Here is a 21,713-nt window from a genome sequence, read left to right as displayed (position 1 = left end):
CTCCAGCTGGTGTCTCCCTATGGAGGAAATCACCTCTAAAATCATCCTAGGTGACAAGATACAAATAAGCTAAGTCATTCAGAAGTTTCCTTAGCTTAAAGCTACTTAAGAACCCTACATTGATTACTAAGCAACTCTGTTAGCGGTGTGTGGCTCGACACAAATGCTTTAACTAGAATATGTATTCCCATCCAATTGGTACCTAATGGTAATAAACTGTAATGACACTTGGAAAACAAACATATCTTGAGGAATTCTGGCCTCTTCTCATGTCCTCACTTGGAACTTTCCAGCTTTCGTGACATATTTGACTCCTTTAAATGGCTTATATTTCTCCCCATACATGTCCAAGCGGTTTACTTTTAAGCCTGTGTCAAAAAGAATAGGTAAGGAAAGGAATAAATTACTATCCTGGTCACACCAACCAATACAATATTTGCTTAGCAAATAGAGTTTACTACACAGTAAATGTGACATTAACCAGTGTGCTTGTCACCATTTGGAAGCAATGTGTCTTCTACCATTCACAGATTATAGCACTATGGAAATATGGTTTTAGTTCAGATTCCCATGTGGACAAGCAGTGTCTTTTAAGGATAATTCTACTTTCTGTGAGTATGAATGACTCCTTTCTTTGTGCTTGAATGAGGGTAGGGGTGAAGGGAAGCTGTGTGAAATAAGGTGCTCTCCAAAATCACTGTACCCATAGCACAAAGTGAAAGGCATACTGGAGCTGTTGCTCTTTGTAGAGACGGAATGTCAGTAACCCTTCTAAGATCCTAGTAGCTGACCTCAGCAAAACTCAATTACCCTTAAACACAAGTCAAATTTCTCCTTACCTGAAATGGCAAGCTGCTGGATCTTGAACTGTATGTTGAGGCTTGGATTCTCTTCTGGCTTGGGTGCTCCAGATTGTAAATTTACCAGTCCTTTAAGACTGGGGAGCTTTTGTGGAGTGATTTTTCCCACATCCCACGTTAGTACCTTAAAAAGACATAAAAAACAAAAACATTCTGAACTATTTATTAAAGACATATGTTCAAAGACAAGGTGCAAAGGCACCATAAACTTCTGTACAAAATAAAGCACAGTGTCTTGGAAACAGACCTGGGATTTCCACTGAGTTTTATCACTAATTAGTTCTGTGACTCTGAATGGAGAGTGAGGGTAGAGAATCAATGTTTGTTAAGCATCTACTTTTGGATTTAGCACTGTGCTTAGCACTATTCATATGCTGTCTCATAGACACCTGTAATGTAAATTTTGTCTTAACAAATGAGGAAACTAAAGCTCTGAGGTCAAATGACTTGCTCAAGGTCACATGGCTAGTTAGAGGCAAGGCTGGGATTTGAACCTACAGCTCTCTGGTATCAAATGTTCTTTCCACTATACCACCTTTACTGTTTATCTCTGGGCCTAAGTTTATTTCTCCATAAAATAAGAAGATGGGCCTAAATTGGTGTTTTTAAACTTTTAGTGATGGAACCCTTTGTTCAAATGAAATCTTTAGTGAGGAAGCTCAGTAACAGATGAGAAATTGAAGCTATTATGTTTGAAGCTGGGGTGAAGGGCCAGGGATCTGGAGCTCCCCCTTCACTTCTCATCCCTGTGTGGTCTCTGGGGAGATTCTTCAAATCCTCAGTATTGGATTAGATGATCTTTAACATTCAATGATTTTACTAAAAAAAAAAAAAAAAAAAAAAAAAAAGAAAACCCTTTGCATTTACCAGGTAGCTCAATGACTCTACTGAAGAAAAGAATCATTTTTTACCCAAGCAGGAAGCAGAGAGAAAAATCATCTTTTACAATTTCTCTGAAATCCTTCTGCTAGAGGCAAATAATATATGTAGGGTGAGAAGGCAGCTTTCCTAGCCAACATCCTCTGTGGAAGAGTATGAAACAATGCTTTTAAATTAGAAAGGAAGAGAAAGGTCTTAATTTCTACAGAAAATTTAGCAATTAATAGATTATAATATCTATTAACAATTAATAGATCATTATATCCACATAATGCTTTTCTCTTTTTAAAAAGTTTACCAGATAGCCTTAGGTTCGAATCCCAACCTTGCCTCTAACTAGCTGTGTGACCTTGAGCAAGTCACTTGACCTCAGAGCTTTAGTTTCCTTGTTTGTTAAAGGAAGACAAAATTTATATCACAGGCTTCTATGAGACATCTTCCTCATTGAAGAGTGAGTGAATCTCTGGATTATCAATGGATAGGTAAAGGCAGACTCTGAAGGAAGAAAGAATGAGTCTCACTTCTGTTTGTCGACTCAGCAGCAGATGCAGGATTCCCTCTTCAGGCAGTGGCAGAAGCACAGCACAGTATGCATTCCAGGTTTTGTTAGGAACTTCAATTTTAACCAAGACATTAGACCCTTTCCTCTGTCCCCCCACATCCCCAAAGCACAAAATAAAGATTGCAGAAACACTTGCTCACTCTTGATTTTAGGTGGCTGTACCTTGGTAACTGGATCAAAAGTATAGCTGCCTTGTGTTGGTGTCAGGTTCATATTCAACACAACCTTTGGCATGTGAACTGTCACTGTGATTCCTTCAATAGTTTTCCCCATATTTTGCTTTGGTCCAATTGTAATATCAAATCTACCACAAGAACTGTTCTCCTTAAAACTGATGCTATGTTTCACATACACTGGTATTGCCACTAGACTAAAAAGAGAAAGAAAGACACAACCACAAAAACATACAATTAATAGTGTGAGTTCCAGAGGTGGCCTGAAAACCTCAGTCCAGAGTATCCTATACCCCCAGAACTGCAGATTGAGTATGTGTACCAGAGCAGGTTGAGTATAGCACAGTGTTCTGGAAACACTCCGCTAGGAATTATACAATTTCTGAGCAGTAAGTATACAAATCAAGATAGAAATCTGAAGCTTAATTATAGTATAAGCAATTGGGGCAAACAGCCCTAGTTTAAAGAAATGAAATAAGATCCCATAGAAAGATAATTTAAAATTATACAAACTAAATAAATCAGTTTTTATGTGGTAAGGGCCAAGAAACAATTCCTCTGCTTTTAAGTCCTGTTCTGATGTTACCCAAAATACTTTCTGATATTTTCAAGGGACAAACCAGCTACAACTCACGATGCTAAATCATTCATTTAAACTTCACTGCAGAGAAGAGTAACTTCAAGCCAGTTAGTTGAAGAATGTCCTGGAGAGCTACAGGTAAGTCTGTCTCCTTCTATCAGCCATGACGTCCACAGACCACAGTAAAATTATGGTATGGGTTTACGGTTTTGCCCAGGTTATGCATGGTCCAAAATGCTTGCTCTCAGATATATATTTTTACTACAGTCTAATTTACTACTACTCTGTACTCTTAAGATTCAAAGTATACTGATTATGTTAGACACACATTTTCACCAGTTCTTTCTGGGTCTCCTGGTGAGCAGTGGCTAAAGGGAGCAATGATGAATTCAAGTACCCAACTTGTCAGAATGAAACAGGGAAAAGTGAGTTCTATGCAGTACACTGATATTTGACAGGAGATTCTGATTGATGCATCAACATACTTTTGTGAGCTGACACGATATGATATGAGTCGGAAGTTTCCATCTGGAGGAATAAATGACAAAACCCTTTCAGATTCCCAACGCTTGAACCGGATGCAGGGGTGGAAGCTGACATCATCTAGAAGCCTCGGGTTCTGCCAGGGAAACAGAAGACAACCATATTTATAAAGTATAATGAATATTGTAACTCTAATTCAGATACTATGAGAAATTATATGCTTCATCAAGATATAGCAGTCATGTAAGAGTTTGTTATGATCACATCAACACAACTTTAGTTTCACAATGCTTTAAAGTCTGCAAGTATTTTATATACATTATTTTATTTGAATTTCAATAACCATGAGGTAGAAAATGTGAGTGGTATCATTTCCATTTCATAGATGAAAAAACTGAGGTTCAAAGAGCTCAGGGTCAGGACAAGTTAGAGGCAGAGATAGCATCAGAGCTCAGTTCTCTTTATGGTTCTTAGTAGTGTATCATGCTGTATCTAAAATGATGCAAAAGATCAATGCCCTTTCATATCAACAAAGCATGTAATAATTCAGGAAAAGTAGCACCGCACATTTGCAGATGCCAGCCAGCCATTTAAGCTACTTCTAGCATACTCAGAGGCAAAGACCCCTCCTCAGCCTTTCCATAAAGGCAATGCTCATCATGTAAGCTGCTGTCTTTGGAAGCTGTGTTAGGAATATTTCTTAGATAATCCTTTGCAATCTAAAACAAACATGTCTCAGTATTTATCATTTCATTTAGTACTTCACATGTATTAGGCTTGCAAGGAGCTACAAAACAGGAGAAAACTTACCATGAAAGAAAGGGAAAGGTCAGGCATTCCAGATAGCTTAATGCAAGCATCAATTACCCCCTGAATTTCTGCAAAGACTGTAGATCCTAAAGAAAGAAATAAAGGTGATAACATCACTGGAATCTGCATCTTTACTAGAGCTATCACTGTATCTGAAGTAATGGACATATCTCCTGGGTGTCAGACATACTGAAGCTTTGCACATCTATTAAAAGGTTAGTGGACAGAGGACCCATTACACTAGTTCAGATAGCTTCTTTACTGAGTGCCATGGCCTATACCTATCTCTGGTTAGAATATGATAATTCTAGGGAAAATCAAACCTGTCCCTATCTTTATAGCGTCTACTTTGTAAGACTGCTGGATATGAAGTTAAAATATTTTTTTCCAGTGATTTTTAAAATTAAAAAAAAATTATTCAATTTTTAAAGGTTACTTTTCATTTAGTTATTATAAAACATTAGCTATATTCCCTGCATTGTACAATACATTCTTGAGCTTCTCTTACATCCAACAGTTTGTATCTCCCATTCTCCCACCCCACCCCACAATGGTAACCACTAATTTGTTCTCTATATCTGTGAGTCTTCTTTTCTGTTAAATTCAATAGTTTGTTGTATTTTTTTAGATTCCATACATAAGTGATATCGTACAGTATTTTTCTTTATCTGGCTTATTTCACTTAGCATAATGACCTCCAAGTCCATCCGTATTGCTGCAAATAGCAAAATTTCTTTCTTTTTTATGGCTGAGTAGTATTCCACTGTGTATACATCTTCTTTATCCATTCATCTGTTGATAAACACTTAGGTTGATTCCATATCTTGGCAATTGTAAATAATGCTATGAACACTGGGGTGCATGTATCTTTTCAAATTAGTGTTTTTGTTTTCAAAATTAAAATATTTTAATGACCATTTTTTTTTTTTTAGATTCCATATATGTGTTAGCATATGGTATTTGTTTTTCTCTTTCTGACTTACTTCACTCTGTATGACAGACTCTAGGTCCATCCACCTCACTACAAATAGTTCAATTTCATTCCTTTTTATGGCCGAGTAATATTCCATTGTATATATGTACCACACATCTTCTTTATCCATTCGTCTGTCGATGGACACTTAGGTTGCTTCCATGTCCTGGCTATTGTAAATAGTGCTGCAATGAACATTGTGGTACATGACTCTTTTTGAATTATGGTTTTCTCAGGGTATATGCCCAGTAGTGGGATTGCTGGGTCGTATGGTAGTTCTAGTTTTAGTATTTTAAGGAACCTCCATACTGTTTTCCATACTGGCTGTATCAATTTACATTCCCACCAACAGTGTTAAGAGGGTTCCCTTTTCTCCACACCCTCTCCAGCATTTATTGTTTGTAATGGCTCCTATTTCTTAAAAGTTAACAGCTAGCTTAGTCCATTTCATTAGAAACTTGGCTAATTTTATTTAAAATACTTCAACAATAAATCAAAGTTAAAATATTTAAAATAAAATTAGCCAAGCTTCTAATGAAATGGACTAAGCTAGCTGTTAACTTTTAAGAAATAAGAGCCATTATTCTTTAATAGTACAGCTATTATTCCATACAATGGAATTTTATAATAAAAAGGGCACTCACTGTAGAGACAGTGTCTATAATTCACAGTAACTCATATTCACACACCAACTAGCTGTGTGACCTTGAACAGATTACTTAACTCTTCTAAGCCTCAGTTTCGCCTTGTATAAAATGTGAGGGTTGGACTAGATGTTTTTAATAAAACGTTATGGTTCTAATACAGTACTGCTCTTTAGTCTGGGGTCTTTACTAGAAGGACTGCAGATAAACTGGTAGCAAAAAGTATGGTGCATAGTAGATATACAACAAATATTAAACTGAATAAATGGCAAGATGGAAATGAATATAGGGTAATAACTGGCTTAAAGTAAGGTGGCATTAGATCTGATTTACAAAGGTTTGGCATTTCTCAACTAGAGGTTATGAAAATAATATGTAACCTCTGGACAAAATAAACAGATTTGAAAATGAATGCTTTTCCACTGAAATGCATACTGCCAAGGGATTTCGGTTTTCTATTCAGCTTATGTCAGCTGAACTGTTTTTTCCCTGATAAGATAATATGCACACAATTACCTGATTTATCTATAATTGCATCTATTTCTTCAACGACATCAAAATAGGCTTCATTGTTTGTGTACTTTACCCCTGCTCGGCGCCATGGGATGTTGGACAGCTGCCCAGTGGGGAGTGTGTCCCCAACATTACTACTGCCTAGAAACCGGAAAAACAGAAAGCAAAGCTAACACATAAGATGCTCATCAGAAAAGCTCTTAACAGAAAAAAAAACTCAAGTACTTTAGCTGCTTCTTTAGTGTTTGGGTATTTCTCCACTGAAGTTGTGGATGGTTTACAGAACTGTCAGAGACATATCCATACCAATGTGATCAAATTTCTAGAAGACAGAAATAGGCCATGTGGTCCTGTGTCTATCTGCCAAACCAGGTTAAATTCATTTACTTATCTTTTGCTTCCTGTGTGTTAACAGTAACCTAACCTAATTCCAGTGGCTCAACAACAGAATCTCATCCTGCTACCACTGAGGAAAAAAGAGGCTGGTTGTTTCAAAACCCTCTGCTGATAAAATGTCTGCACCGAGAATACAGAGTGATAAGTAGGCCATTTGGTATTCAGCTTAAATTATACATGAGATGCCGCCAAGCAGAGTTAACTGGCTGAAGAACATACTCTGGCCGTTTCCCATTTTAAGGTCAGCACACCCATATGGCACACCCACATGCAATATGGCTAATGTTCAAAATCTGGCTAATTTCCTGGTAAACTGACATATGTCTGAAAATAAGTCTGGTTGTCCAAAACATATACCCTTGAGCTGTGACATATTTAACATTCTGGTTAATTTACTTTTCCAACTCAAAAGTAGTACATGCTTAACAATAACAACAACATGTGAAAAGTTCAGAAAAGTAGCTAAAAAAAATCTATCTTCCTATCACCAAAATACACCTACCATTAACATTTTGGTACATTTCTTTAAACATTTCCTTCAAAACAGGTTGCATTTATTATTTTTTTCTATTTTGATAATTTTGCTTTTTTCAGATTTCACTTTAAAATATACAATTGGCCCTTGGGACTTCCCTGGTGGCGCAGTAGTTAAGAATCTGCCTGCCAATGCAGCGGACACGGGTTCGATCCCTGGTCTGGGAAGATCCCACATGCCTAGGAGCAACTAAGCCCGTGCACCACAACTACTGAAGCCCTCATGCCACCGCATGCCTGTGTGCCTAGAGCCCGTGCTCCGCAACAAGAGAAGCCACCGTTAATGAGAGCCTGCTCGTCGCAACTACAGAAAGCCCACGCACAACGAAGACCCAACGCAGCCTAAATAAATAAATAAAATAAATAAATAAAAATTTATTAAAAATAATAAATACACACTTGACCCTTGAACAACACAGGGTTTAGGGGTGCTGATCCCTGTGCAGTTGAAAATCCATGTATAATTTTACAGTTGGTGTTCTGTACACATGGTTCTGCATCAACAGATTCAACCAACTGCGGCTTGTGTAGTACTATAATATGTATTTACTGAAAAATATCTGACTTTAAGTGGACTTGGGCAGTTCAAACCCGTGTTCGATTGTAGTTGCAGTCAAAGTACACATACAACTTTGTAGTGTAATTATGGTTGGTGTTCCTGTCTCCAATCCTGTTGCCTTCCAGAATTTTCTAAAAACACTACTTTAATCTTTCTGTTCAAACACTTTAAATGTTTCCCCACTGGCTTTATGATTAAAGCTAAATATTTAGACTACCATTCCAGGACTTCCTCAACTTAACTTTTTAATTTTATCTCACTACTCAACTGAAAAACAGCTCTACTTCTGTTAAACAGGTTAATACAATTCAAGATTTTTCACTGTGTGTTTTTTCTCATACAGTTCCATCTATGAAGAATGTTCTTATTCCTCCCTCTCTTCCTAAATTCTATTGATTCTCCAGGACCCTGTCCTAGGGCCACCCACTACAGTTCAGGAGAGATTACTTTATCCACTGAACCACTCTCTTGATCTTTATAATGTATTGCCTTAACAATCCATGTTATGGGACTTCCCTGGTGGTCCAGTGGTTAAGACTCAGCGCTCCCAGTTCAGGGGGCCTGAGCTTGATCCCTGGTCAGGGAACTAGATCCTGCACGCATGCTGCAACTAAGAGTCCACATGCCGCAACTAAAGATCCCGTGTGCTGCAACTAAGATCCGGAGCAGCTAAATAAATAAAAATAAAATAAATAAATATTTAAAAAAATATCAAATTTAAAAAATTTTATATTTCACTAATTTTTTTCTGACTATAAAATACATGTTCATTTTGGAAATCAGAAAGTATAATGCAAAAATAAAGATAATATGTAGTTCCTTAGCTGGAGATGGTATTATAAACTTTAGAACATTTTTTGTGGGAATATTTATGTATAATTAAGAGTAACTTTTTATGGTTGTGTGCTTTTTTTTTTCTTTTTTGGCCACGCTGCACAGCTTGTGCAATCTTAGTTCCCTGACCAGGGACTGAACCTGGGCTCCAGCAGTGAAAGCAAGAAGTCCTAACCACTGGACTGCCAGGGAACTCCCTGTTTTGTTTTTTTTTTCCCATTTAATATTACACCATGTGTACCCTCCAGTGTCACTACACCATCTATAAAGTATGGAATTGCTTTTCAAAATCTTATATTGTTATTTATGTGTTTTAATTGTTTTTTTTTCAGTTTCTCATCCAGAGTTTACGTTTTAGGAGCAAAGACACCCCATCTTTTTTTTTTTTTGGCGGTTAGTTGATGTCTTTTATTTATTTATTATTATTTTTTAACATCTTTATTGCAGTATAATTGCTTTACAATGGTGTGTTAGTTTCTGCTTTATAACAAAGTGAATCAGTTATACATATACGTATGTTCCCATATCTCTTCCCTCTTGCATCTCCCTCCCTCCCCCTCCCTATCCCACCCCTCCAGGTGCTCATAAAGCACCGAGCTGATCTCCCTGTGCTATGCAGCTGCTTCCCACTAGCTATCTACCTTACATTTGGTAGTGTATATATGTCCATGCCTCTCTCTCGCTTTGTCACAGCTTACCCTTCCCTATCTTTCCTTAAATTTCTCCTGACACTCAGTCTTGCCCAGAGGATGAATAAAGGAATGATCACTTTCTTATAGGCCTCTCTTACCCCATTTTTTAGGTCAGTGCACTTGGAAAGGGGTTTGCAATGGTGGACAGTATAGCTGAAGTGGCATATTAACATTTCACAGAAATCTTTCTCTAGAAGACTTTGATACTTTCAAAAGTATATCGTCCTCTGGATGTACCTAATTTCTAGCTATACTCAAGAATTAAACCAAAATTAGAAGTTTGTAACACAAATACAAGGCCCACAATGCACGAAATCTCACAAATAGACTAATTTTCTCTTTTTAATATATCTTCTATATGTACAAAATAAAGACTTGGAGGAGATGGCATGTACTCTGTGGTGCAGTCTTAAATTTTCTATACTCTAGTAATTGTGGGGTATGCAGCATAATGCCAGATTTATAATGCTATATTTTAATTTTATTTTTTTTCCAGCTTTACTGAGATATAATTGACATATAACATTGTATTAGTTTAAGGTATACAACATCATGATTTATGTATATATTACAAAATGATTACCACAATAGTTAACAGCTGTCACTACATTGGCTTCTTTATGATTAACTGGGATAATTTATTCAGTCTTACTAGTTCCTGTTAAACAATAGTAATAATATTTTTGTAGTCTTGTAGCAAAATAACAGAAGAGTAATAACCAAAAGTTCTGTATCATTTAAGATATAGTCTTTTTTCATGAAAAGAAATATATATCCATTTTAACATTATCACTAACTATAATTCTGGCCAAAATGGACTACCTTAATAATCTGCCAGATCATAAGCAAAAATGAATTGTTTATGAAGTTTTAATGGCTCAGTTCCTAACAGAGTGTGTTTCATCTTACCTGTAATAGAGTTGACGACAGAACGCAGAATTGTTGGTGGTTTAATCAATTCTTTCAAAATGTTAGATTCAGTAGCCAGTGGAAATCCATTGTCTAACATTTCTTCCAAGAGCTCATATACTATGACCACATTATCCTTAATTGCAGCCTCCGAACACTCACCAAAGTAGTCCTAACAAAATGTACATAACATTACACAATGGAAGACATGAAGACAGGCTTGCTAAATACTTTTTGTTCTAAAGGGTAAGCTTACAGTAGCATAATTCATTGTTTAAGATGTTGAAAATATGTAAAACAGAGGGAAAAAACCCTCCATAGTTCTATATACTATTTCTCAATATTTCCTTAATATTTTTAAATTGAATTGAATTCCTATTACATATTATGCCAGAAAGTACACTGAAATGTTAAAACAGAATGTGAACTATAAAATTCATTTGCCTTGATTAGGTACTCCAAAAAACAAAGATCAGTTTAAAATTATTGGTATATTCAGCAAGACAAGAAAAAAATAAAGTGTAAGTATTGGAAGATTTCATAACCAGTCAAAATCGTGGTACTATTCGGAGAACTGTATGTGGAGGGCACTATTATTTCCTGATGACATAATTTATAATACATAAAAAAAAATACAGCTTCCATTACCATGAGATTGTTTTGTTCTTCTAAAACAGTAACTGGAGCACCATGTGTACTACTGTATGCCCTACTAAAAAGGTTTATGTTTATGAACTTATGCTTAGTTGAAAAGAAGAGGGAGAGACAGAGAGACAGACTACACATCAAAAACTGGGTATTTAAAGAATATAATCATAATATAACTTGGATAATTCAAATTCAAAGTATCTGATGAATAACCAACCTGAAAAGTATCAGCAACTCGATGTAGGAACTCAATTACAAAGAGAGGTGGCACTTCAGTCTGTATGACAGAGACAAAGAAGAGCTTATCCCGATAGATACTGATGAGGTAGTGGTGAGGTGTTGAAATAACAGGTGGTACATTTTCAACATCAGCTGCTTTCTCTTGAGCTTCAAAGAAATAATCACAGACAGACTGGCTCACAACACTCTTCCAGTGCTTCTCTAGAAATATGTCACCGGAACAGTTTATGAGAAATAGACTGTGGATCATTTTCTGGGGGAGGAAAAACGTTTAAATTTAGTATATATCAAAAAAGCATCCTTGTATTATCTGGACACCAAAACCAGACAAAGGCAATACAAGAAACTACAGACCAATATCAGTTAAGACTATAGGTATAAAAATCCTCAACAAAATACTAGCAAACTGAATCCAGCAACATATAAAAAAGATTATAACCCTGACCAAGTGGGATTTATTCAAGAATGCAAGGTTGGTTCAACATATGAAAATCAATCAACACAATATACAATATTCATAAAATAAAAGACAAAAAATATAATCATTTCAAAAGGCGCAGAAAAATAATTTGACAAAATCCAACAACCTTTTGTAATTAAAAATATTTAAACTAGGAATTGAAAGAAACTTCCTCAACCTGATAGAGAGCATCTATGAAAATCCCATAGCTAGGGACTTCCCTGGTGGCGCAGTGGTTAAGAATCCTCCTGCTAATGCAGGGGACATGTGTTCGAGCCATGGTCCGGGAAGATCCCACATGCTGCGGAGCAACTAAGCCTTGCGCCACAACTACTGAGCCTGCGCTCTAGAGCCCATGTGCCAAAACTACTGAGCCCGTGCGCCACAACTACTGAGCCTGCGCTCTAGAACCTACGCTCCATAACAAGAGAAGTCACCACAATGAGAAGCCCGTGCTCCGCAACGAAGAATAGCCCATGCTCTCCGCAACTAGAGAAAGCCTGTGCACAGCAATGAAGACCCAACGCAGCCAAAAATAAATAAATAAGTAAATAAATTAATTTAAAAAAAAAGAAAATCCCATAGTTAACATTTAATACTTAAAGACCAAAAGCTTTCCACTTAACAAAACGAACAAACAATGATGTCCATTTTCACCACTTCTATTCAACATGGTACTGGAGGTTCCAGCCAGGGCAATTAAGCAAGAAAATGAAACAGAAGTCTTCCACATTGGAAAGAAAGAAGCAAAACGATCTCAATTTCCAGATGATATTATCTTGTATGTAGAAAATTCTAAAGATTACACATACACACGCACACACTAATTACTAGAGTAATAAATGAGTTAAGCAAGGTTGCAGAATATAAAATTAATATAAAATATCAACTGTATTTCTATATATTAGCAATGAATAATCTGAAAATGAAATTGAGAAAGCAATTCAAAAGCATCAAACAGATCAAAACATTTAGGATCAAATTTAACAAAAGAATTGTAAGACCTGTACATTGAATATTATAGAACATCGAAAGAAATTTAAAAGACCTAAAAAAATGGGAAGACCTTTCATGCTTACGGATTGGAAAACTTAATACTGTTAAGATGACATGACTCCCCAAATTGATCTACAGATTCAATGCAATCCCTATTACACCAGCTGCCTTTTTTTTTAATGGAAACTGAGAGGCTGATCCTGAAATTCATATGGAAATGAAAGAGACCAAGAATAGCCAAAACAATCTTGAAAAAGAAGAACAAATTTGGAGGACTCACACTTCCTGATTTCAGAACTCGATGTAAGGTACAGTGAGGTGCTGGCACAAAGAGAATCATAGAGATCAATGGAATAGAATTGAAGGTTCTTAAGTTAACCCTTACGTATACGGTCAACTGATTTTTGACAAGAGTGCTAAGACCATTCAGTAGGGGAGAGGATAGTCTTTTCAACAAATGGTGCTGGGACAACTGGATTTCCACATGCATAATAAAGAAGTTGGACTGCTATCTCACACCATATACAAAAATTAATACAAAATGTATCAAAGACCTAAATATAAGAGCTAAAACAATAAAACTCTTCGAAAAAATATATGCATAAATCTTCATGACCCTGGATTAGAAAACATTTTTAAGATATGACATCAAAAGCACAAGGAACAAAGGAAAAAAACAGATAACCCAGACTTACATCAGCATTAAAACTTCTGTGCTTCAAAAGGCATTATCAAGAAAGTAAAAAGACAACCTTCAGAATGAGAAAATAACTGCAAACCATACATCTTACAAGGGACTAATATCCAGAATATATAAAGAACTCTTACAACTCAATAATAAAAGACAAATAACCCAATAAAAAATGTGCAAAGCATTTTAAAAGACATTTCTCCAAAGAAGATATACATACAAATGGCTGATAAGCACTAGAGCTCACTATCTTTTCAAAATATGAACTAAAATCACAATGAGACAACATTTCATATTCTCTAGGCTAGATATAATCAAATAAAAAGGCAGACAATAACAAGGGTAGACAAGTTTGTGGAGAAACTGGAACCCTCATACATTGCTGGTAGGAATGTAAAACAGTGCAGCTGTGCGGAAAACAGTTTTGAGTTCTTCAAAAAGTTAAAGACTGAGTTACCAAATGACCCAACAATTCTACTCCTAGGTATACACCCAAGAGAACTGGAAACCTATGTCCATACAAAAACTTGTACACGAATGTTCTTAGCAACATTATTTATAATAGTCAAAAAGTGAAAACAATCCAAATGTCTATCAACTGATGAATGGATTCATCAACCAATGAATGGATAAATAACAGATATCCAAAATGAAATGTTATTCAGCCATAAAAAGAAATGAAGTACCAGCACATGCTACAACAGGATGAACCTTTAAAACATTATGCTAAGTGAAAGAAACCAGATACAAAAGATCACATATTGTATGATTCCATTTGTATGAAATGTCTAGAATTCAGGCCAATGCACAGAGACAGAAAGTAGATTAGTGGTTGCCAGGGGCTGGGTAGAGGGGGAAGAATGGGGAGTTACTGGTTTTTGTATTTCTTTTTGAGGTGATAAAAATCTTCTGGAATTAGAGGGACTTCCCTGGTGGTGCAGTGGTTAAGAATCTGCCTGCCAATGCAGGGGACATGGGTTCGAGCCCTGTTCTGGGAGGATCCCACATGCTGTGGTGCAGCTAAGCCCGTGAGCCACAACTCCTGAGCCTGTGATCTAGGGCCCACGAGCCACAACTACTGAAGCCGACGTGCCTAGAGCCCGTGTCCTGCAACGAGAAGCCACTGCAATGAGAAGCCCGTGCACTGCAACGAAAAGTAGCCCCCGCTTGCTGCAACTAGAGAAGCCCACGTGCAGCAACAAAGACCCAACGCAGCCAAAAATAAATAAATAAAATAAATAAATTTATAAAAAAATAAAAATAATCTTCTGGAATTAGAGATTTGTGAATATACTGAAAACTACTAAACTTCACATTTTTAGAAAACTGCAGTTTAGTAGTTTTCAGTCTAAAAAATGCTTAGTTTTAATATAATTATTTTTTCAATTAATAAAAAGTATTCTTTAATACTTTGTAACACACAAATCCACTCCCAGGTGGATTAACAGAAATGCGTACAAATATGCACAAAAAACATGTATAAAAATATACTGTAATAGTGAAAACTATTATTATTTATTAATAGTACAATGGGAAAATAAACTAGTGTATTATTAAAGGGAAATACACAGCAATGAAAATGAATAAACTATTGCTACATGAAACAAATACGGACGAATCTTACAAACACAATATTGAACAAACAAAGCCAGACACAAAAGGATACATACAGTATGATTCTATTTATATGAAGTTCTAGAACAGACAAAGCTAATCTATAGTTTGAGAAATCAAATGGTTTCTTTTGGGAAGGAGAGTGGGGGTGATGACTGAGACAGGAACAGGGTTGGTCTCCTAAGGTGCCGGTAATGTTTTATTTCTTGATCTAGATGATGGTTACAAGTTGTGTTCATTTTGTGATAATTCATTGGGCTTTATGTTATGGCTTGTATACTTTTCTGAGTGTTAGTTATGCTTCAAATAAAAAGTTTATTGTCCTTGTAATATGGGAGACAGTGGACAAATATCTACCTTTATATAGATAACATCAGTATCAGGTGTTTAGTGGTCCATTCATTCAAAATTACAGTAGTGAATGATAAATGTAGCCTAAGGAGAAAGAATATAAAATCTATGAATATAATAATTTCTATGCATGAAGATAAATTCCAAATAGGAAAGGAAGAGTTTCCAGAATGATTTCATTCAATTCTATTGACACAGAAAACAATGACATCAACCTGACCAGTTTTTTATAGGAAGTCATTTACTTAATGAAAGCAGTTGACATTTAAAGACTATTTGGTGATGATTTCCTCTTCCCATTTGGTGAATGTTCAATAGTTATTAAGTAAATAATACTAACTACTAAGATGTGCTTTAGCAATTATTGTATTAATAAAGTATGGATGCTGTTAATATTGATAGTTTAGGGTTCCAGTTTAGTAGAAAAAGAAAATGTTTCTTTGTTCAAAGGCATCTCTATTTAGCCAAGTTATCAACCTGGGTTGGCAGCAATAAACGCTGATACCTCAGGCTTTGGACCTACTAAATTTTTCCGGATTAATATCTGGAACCTCCTAAATCTTTCCACTTTATCTAGTCAGATGCTTTGTTTAATAGGTTTGCTTTGTGTCAGTTTCTATTTGAGTGTTAAAATGGTGCCACTGGAATATAGAGAACCTACTGACTTTTAACCTCTGTTCTCTGATACACTTTAAAAAAATAGAACAGGAGTACCCAGCAATAAGATCTGCAACTAATTTGCATTGTGATGCCTTTTGTGGAATGAAATTTTCATCTGAAATATAAAGTACGATTTAAAGTGGAACATTGGAATCAACTCAATGAGACCCAGATTTGAGCACTTCAGGTGAGCCCCCTAAGGAATATGGCATCCTTCACAATAATTAATTTTCAGCTTCATTCAAAGTATTTTATTCATTAAAGATAAATGAATTAATAGTATCTAAAATTGAGTACTTACTGTGGGCCAGACACTATCCTAGGCACTTTTCTTATATTATCTTTTTTTTTATATTATCTTATTTAATCCTCACAACTCAATGCTATAAATACTGTTTTTATCCCCATTTTACAGATAAGACAATAAAGTCTTGGAAATGATAAGTCAATTATCTAAGATGATACAATAAGTATCAGAGCTAGGATTCAAACCCAGATCCAGTTGAATCTTGAGCTCCTAGAAACTAATTATCAGGAACACACTCTATTGCATCAGTGTCAGTACAATTTACTGCAATAATGGACATGTCCTCTATCTGTGCTGTCCGATACAGCAGCCACCAGTCACATGTGAGCACCTGAAATATGGCTAATGCAACTGAGGTACTGAAGTTTTAATTTTAATTAATTTAAATTTAAATAACTACATGGAGCTAGCTGTTATCATATTGGACTGGGCAGCAAATGTGCTGTTTGAGCTTATAATTTAAGAGGAAGAGTTGAAGGATATGCCTCTTGTTTAGTTAGAAGCCAAAATGTATTCTAATAAATTATTTAGACCAGAAATTATATTTAAGAGAGCTGACATAGGTTATCTTCTTAAACTATTCATCCTAAAGAAAATGTAGTTCACATGGATCTGTGGTACTCCATTGCCACAATATACCCTAAAAAAGCTGCTTATTCTTGAAGCAAGTGACTTTGTAGTTTCTTTACTTGAGCGGCCAGATTCCTACACATCCTCTTAAGCTGGTGAAAAATTCTTTCCAGGAAAAGTTTCCACCAAAGTTGTTTTCATTGGCAGTAGTTCAGGTCTCAGAAGAATAGAGTAAGTTAAACTGCCATCTGGATTTATTGCTGTTGTCCTCAGTGCTGAGAGGAAAGCACAGCACTTGTAGCTTTCAACAGTGCTTAGCTTCAAAACCCATCTTAACCTTCTATTATAGGAAAAAAAAGCTTATTTCTTCTATCCATATTAAGACCAAGGACTTAATGCAAAAAACAAATACCACATGCAGCAGTGTAAATTTGCTTGTTTCTTTAGCTACTTATCCTTTGAGTAGCTGCAGTTATTTATTTCATTATTTTAATAAACTTTCTGGGAAAGCTACCACCACAACTATCTTTTTGTTCCTAGTGACTTCTGAGTCAGAAAACAGAATTCTCCAAGCTTATTTTAAAGCCACTTAAGAAACTGTGTTCAGAGGCAGTTCCATCAGAGCTTTGACTGCAGCTTAAACACTTCATAAACCCTCTTTACTGAATGTTGAACACACTCACCCTGATGATTCACAAGCAGTGCAATTACAATAGTCAAAATATCCTTGGAAGAGTGTCTAAAAAAGAAAATGTATTCCTTCTATATATAACAGAATGGAGGTATAGAAGGGCCTGTATCTAAGGTGAGAGAATGAAACCAGAAAATAATCTAGCTATTCTGATTTTTAACCAATATCTTGATCCTGTTCATTCAACAGTTTTGAATGTTTTATATATTAAGCAATGGGGATACAAGGAGAACAAAATAAGAGTCCCTGAACTCACAGCATTTAGAGTTCAGCAAAGAAGGCAAACAATTTAATACAGTAAGATGATAGGGGAAATACAGTACGCTATAAAAATCCACAAGGCTTCAAGGTGAGAAAGAACATAAGACAAAGAAATGCAGTACAAATTTAGCAACTTCAGAAGGAGGATGGAAGTGATGAGATGAGAATGGAGAAGATAAGCAGAGATTGGTTCACTTTATTATCAGTGCAATGTAAAATCATTTTTTATGGTTTTATGCAGGGGATTCATGCAACCCAATTTACAGTTTTAAGATCGCACTGTGGAAACTGGATAATTGGGCAACTGAATATTGTGACACTAGTTGAGAGATGAGTTATGTGTGGTCTAGACTAGAGTGTTGATAATAGGGATGGAGTAAAATGAAAAGAGAAACATTTAGGGTTGAGAAAAGTTTGGGGGGTGGGGAACAGGCAGTGGAGACGAGAGGGAAAACAAGGGATTCAGCCCTGGTCCTATACAATCTGACCCAATTCTGGATATATCTGACCCCAATGGATATATTCAGAAGACCATTGTATATATAGGTCTGGTGCTTCAGAGAGAAGCCAAACTGGAGATAGATTTGTGAGTACTGTAATCATGATTTTTTTTTTTTTTTTTTTTTTGCGGTACGCGGGCCTCTTACTGTTGTGGCCGCTCCCGTTGCGGAGCACAGGCTCCGGACGCGCAGGCTCAGCGGCCATGGCTCACGGGCCCAGTTGCTCCGCGGTATGTGGGATCTTCCCGGACCGGGGCACGAACCCGTGTCCCCTGAATCGGCAGGCGGACTCTCAACCACTGTGCTACCAGGGAAGCTCCATGATTTTTTATTAATGCAAAATATAACTATAAGGAGACTAAAACTACAAAGAGAGAATGTGTATAGTAGAAAAGAACCTATGGAAGTAACTTCATAATCTGAGTAGCATGTGGGTCAAGAAAGTGGACCTGGAAAAAGACTGAGAAGATGTGGCCGAAGAGGGATGAGAAAAAAAAGTGGGGGGGGGGGGGGGAGTCTAGTAACTAGAGTATATTAGTGTGTTTCCAGAAAAAAGGAGTGGTAAACATTTTAAATGGCACAAAGAGGTAAAGCTACAAGGAAAACTGAAAATATCTGTTATTTTACAGTGTTTCTCAACTTTCATTATTGTATCCTAAGGTGCCTTTTCAGATTCCCGTTCACTCACACCCCTCTTCCATAAAATTTTAATACCATGGAATATTTCTGTACACCTCTTTATGTACCATAAATACCCGTGCTTTATACATAAAAGTATGATTTTTTTTTTTGCCTCAAAGGAAGCAAATTTTCAGCCTGATGAGAACGTACAGTTTAACACATAGAGGCCATTTGGTGATCTTTTCAGGCCTGTCATTGTTGTGGCCTCTCCTGTTGCAGAGCAGAGGCTCCAGACGCGCAGGCCCAGCGGCCATGGCTCACAGGCCCAGCCGCTCCGCGGCATGTGGGATCTTCCCAGACCGGGGCATGAACCCGTGTCCCCTGCATCGGCAGGCGGACTCTCAACCACTGCGCCACCAGGGAAGCCCCATTTGGTGATCTTAGTAAGGGCAGTTTCAGTGGTAGCTCAGTGGAATGGTGGAAACAAAATATACTGCAGTGTGCTGAGAAATAAATAGCAAGAAGTTGGAAAAACAGAGATGAGAGTAAATGATACATTCAAGAACTATAGCTATGAAGGAGAGGAAAAGACAAGAAAATAAATGGGATTAGTTCATAAAGTTAAGGAAGAATATTTTTAAATGCTGAAGGAAAAATGTGAGTAGAAGGGGAAAGGCTGATGAATTGGAGAGAAGAAGTAACTTAACCAAAAAAAAAAAAAAAAAAAAAGACCCTGAGAAGTCAGGAGAGGATGGCACTGGGAAACTAGGTGAAAGGATTTGCCTTCCCAAGGAGAAGGGACACTTTTTCCTCTTTAAACAGAAGGGAAGCAGATTTGTACATTTGGTTGCAAGAAGATGATGGCTTCTATTTTCTCTGCGTAATAGGAGAGAAGGTCATTTGTTGAGAGAGAGTGAATTCCTCTTCTCTACAAATGTCACTCATTATGTATGAACTGAAATATTATTGAGCTACTTAAAAATATCTAGTCTGCAGGGAACTCCAATAGTCTATTATGTTGACTGTTTAAAAACATTGTAAAATCCTAAGATTCAGTAAGAAAAGCTAATCTTATTGCCAAGAGAGCATTCCTACTAAAGGTATGTTAAGATTCACGTAATTTTTCATTCATTTCAATCCTCCACTTTTCCTATGATCTCAAATGAAAGTGTCCTCCGTTCTTTCTAACACTAATTTTTCCACTTGTAATTTTGATCCCATCCCCTTTCCTCTCTTCCCAGGTCTTATCTCCTGTTTCTTGAATGTTTAATCTTATACATTAGTTACTTGCTTTCTGCTCCCACACAAAACAAACAAACCCCAAACCTTTTATGGACCTTGCCAACCATCTTTCACTTCATGCTCCAAACGAAGAAGCATTAGTCTACACTTGCAGTTTCTCCTCTCAATAACGGACTCTATTAGAGCAGTTCTCTCAAATGATCCAATGACTTCCTAATCATCAAATCCAACAACCTATTCTCAGACTTCAACTTCCTCCTTTGATCCCTGCAGCATTTCATGTCACTGATAAGTTTCCCCAAAACAAAACAAATACTTCTTACCAAATTATACGAACTTAATCTGTCTTGGTTCTCCCCTGCAAAGTTTCTTTCTGGCTTACTTATCAGGCTTTTTTTTTCAAATAAACTTTTCTTTCATCTCCACCTAAACTACTGTTTCAAACTCGATATATTCCAAGCTCCACAAAATTCCTCCTTCTCATGTGAGGACTCCTAGTTTTATAGAGGTATCAAGTTCTTAATCAAGCTTCAGCTTCGGGTTCAATCCAAATCCACCAAATCCAACCAAGCACATCGTTTATCACTTTTCCATACTCACTGTCACCTCTTCAGTTTACAGTCCTATCAACTCGTTTCTGAAGAACTGCAACACTGTCCTCACCGCATTACCCCAGGCTCATCCAGGCGCCACCCTCTAACAGGACGTCCGCTCAGGACACTTAAGGATTTTGTCCTCCACAGCAGAAGCCTGGGGCTGAGGTCCAAGTCGTCGGTACTTTAGCTCTCCGTGGGTGACAAGACCTTTTTCCCGCGTCAGAGCACGGTGAGGGACCCCAATGAGCCTGAACCTCTTGAGCCTGAGGGCCTGAGAACACTGGGCTGCAGGTGCACCTTTCCCTTCCGGCCCAGCTGGCAAGAAAGACCGGAAGGCCGGGAGAGAGGCGCGGCCCCGGTCCACAGCACCAGAGACGCTCCCGCACCCCAGACTGCAGTCGGGAGCCCGAGCTATTCAGCCTACGTCCCACTTTCCGTGATGCCACCCTGTCCGCAGACCCCCAGCCCCTCACACTCACCCCGACTCCTGCGCCAGTCAGTGATTCGACGCGGGGTCCTCTCCTGACGGAGGCCGAGGCAGCTGAGAAGATCGTGAGGACCCCGGAGTTGGGATGCCGGATAGATTGCCTGACTAACAGCTTCAAAGTAACCAACAGTACTGGAAAGAGTAAATGAGTGAGAAGACATTGAATGAGGAGAAAGACGTCTTTTGAATTTTAGGATATAATCTACTAGATCATCCAGAGTCTAGAGAAACGGGAGCTTTCACATCTTCTGGACTTAGGCGCTCATCCGCAGTCTAAACCAGTCAGGGTGTCCCTACAATCGGGAGGGCGGGGTTAGGAGGAGCTGTGAACTAGCCAATGGGTGAGGCCGAGAGGTAGAGCCAAATAGCTGTGCCTG

At 37.3% G+C, this 21,713-nt stretch overlaps 1 protein-coding gene across 1 annotated transcript; it reads right to left on the bottom strand.

Moving 5' to 3' along the window:
• Positions 1–234: 234 nt before the first annotated feature.
• AP3M1 (adaptor related protein complex 3 subunit mu 1) lies at positions 235–21,609 on the bottom strand. The gene is made up of 9 exons (XM_060034759.1): positions 21,329–21,609; positions 11,267–11,542; positions 10,402–10,573; positions 6,481–6,618; positions 4,348–4,433; positions 3,540–3,673; positions 2,464–2,671; positions 840–984; positions 235–368 (listed from the first exon to the last, which is right to left on the bottom strand). The coding sequence occupies exons 2-9, from the start codon at positions 11,537–11,539 to the stop codon at positions 268–270; spliced, it is 1,257 nt and encodes a 418-aa protein (XP_059890742.1). The 5' UTR covers positions 11,540–11,542; positions 21,329–21,609; the 3' UTR covers positions 235–267.
• Between the last annotated feature and the right edge of the window lie 104 nt (positions 21,610–21,713).

The sequence above is a fragment of the Delphinus delphis genome, chromosome 16, assembly GCF_949987515.2.
Source record: "Delphinus delphis chromosome 16, mDelDel1.2, whole genome shotgun sequence".
Classification (NCBI taxonomy): domain Eukaryota; kingdom Metazoa; phylum Chordata; class Mammalia; order Artiodactyla; family Delphinidae; genus Delphinus; species Delphinus delphis.
This window is presented reverse-complemented; position numbering and strand designations above follow the sequence as displayed.

What these genes read in the sequence shown, in the direction of transcription:
- AP3M1 (XM_060034759.1), bottom strand. Translation starts at nt 11,539, where the DNA reads ATGATCCACAGTCTATTTCTCATAAACTGTTCCGGTGACATATTTCTA. An exon ending in ACCTTTCCCTTTCTTTCATG is followed by an intron (nt 3,674 to 4,347) that starts GTAAGTTTTCTC and finishes TTTCCCTGGCAG; the next exon opens with AACCCGAGGCTTCTAGATGA. An exon ending in CTTTTGATCCAGTTACCAAG is followed by an intron (nt 985 to 2,463) that starts GTACAGCCACCT and finishes TGTCTTTTTAAG; the next exon opens with GTACTAACGTGGGATGTGGG.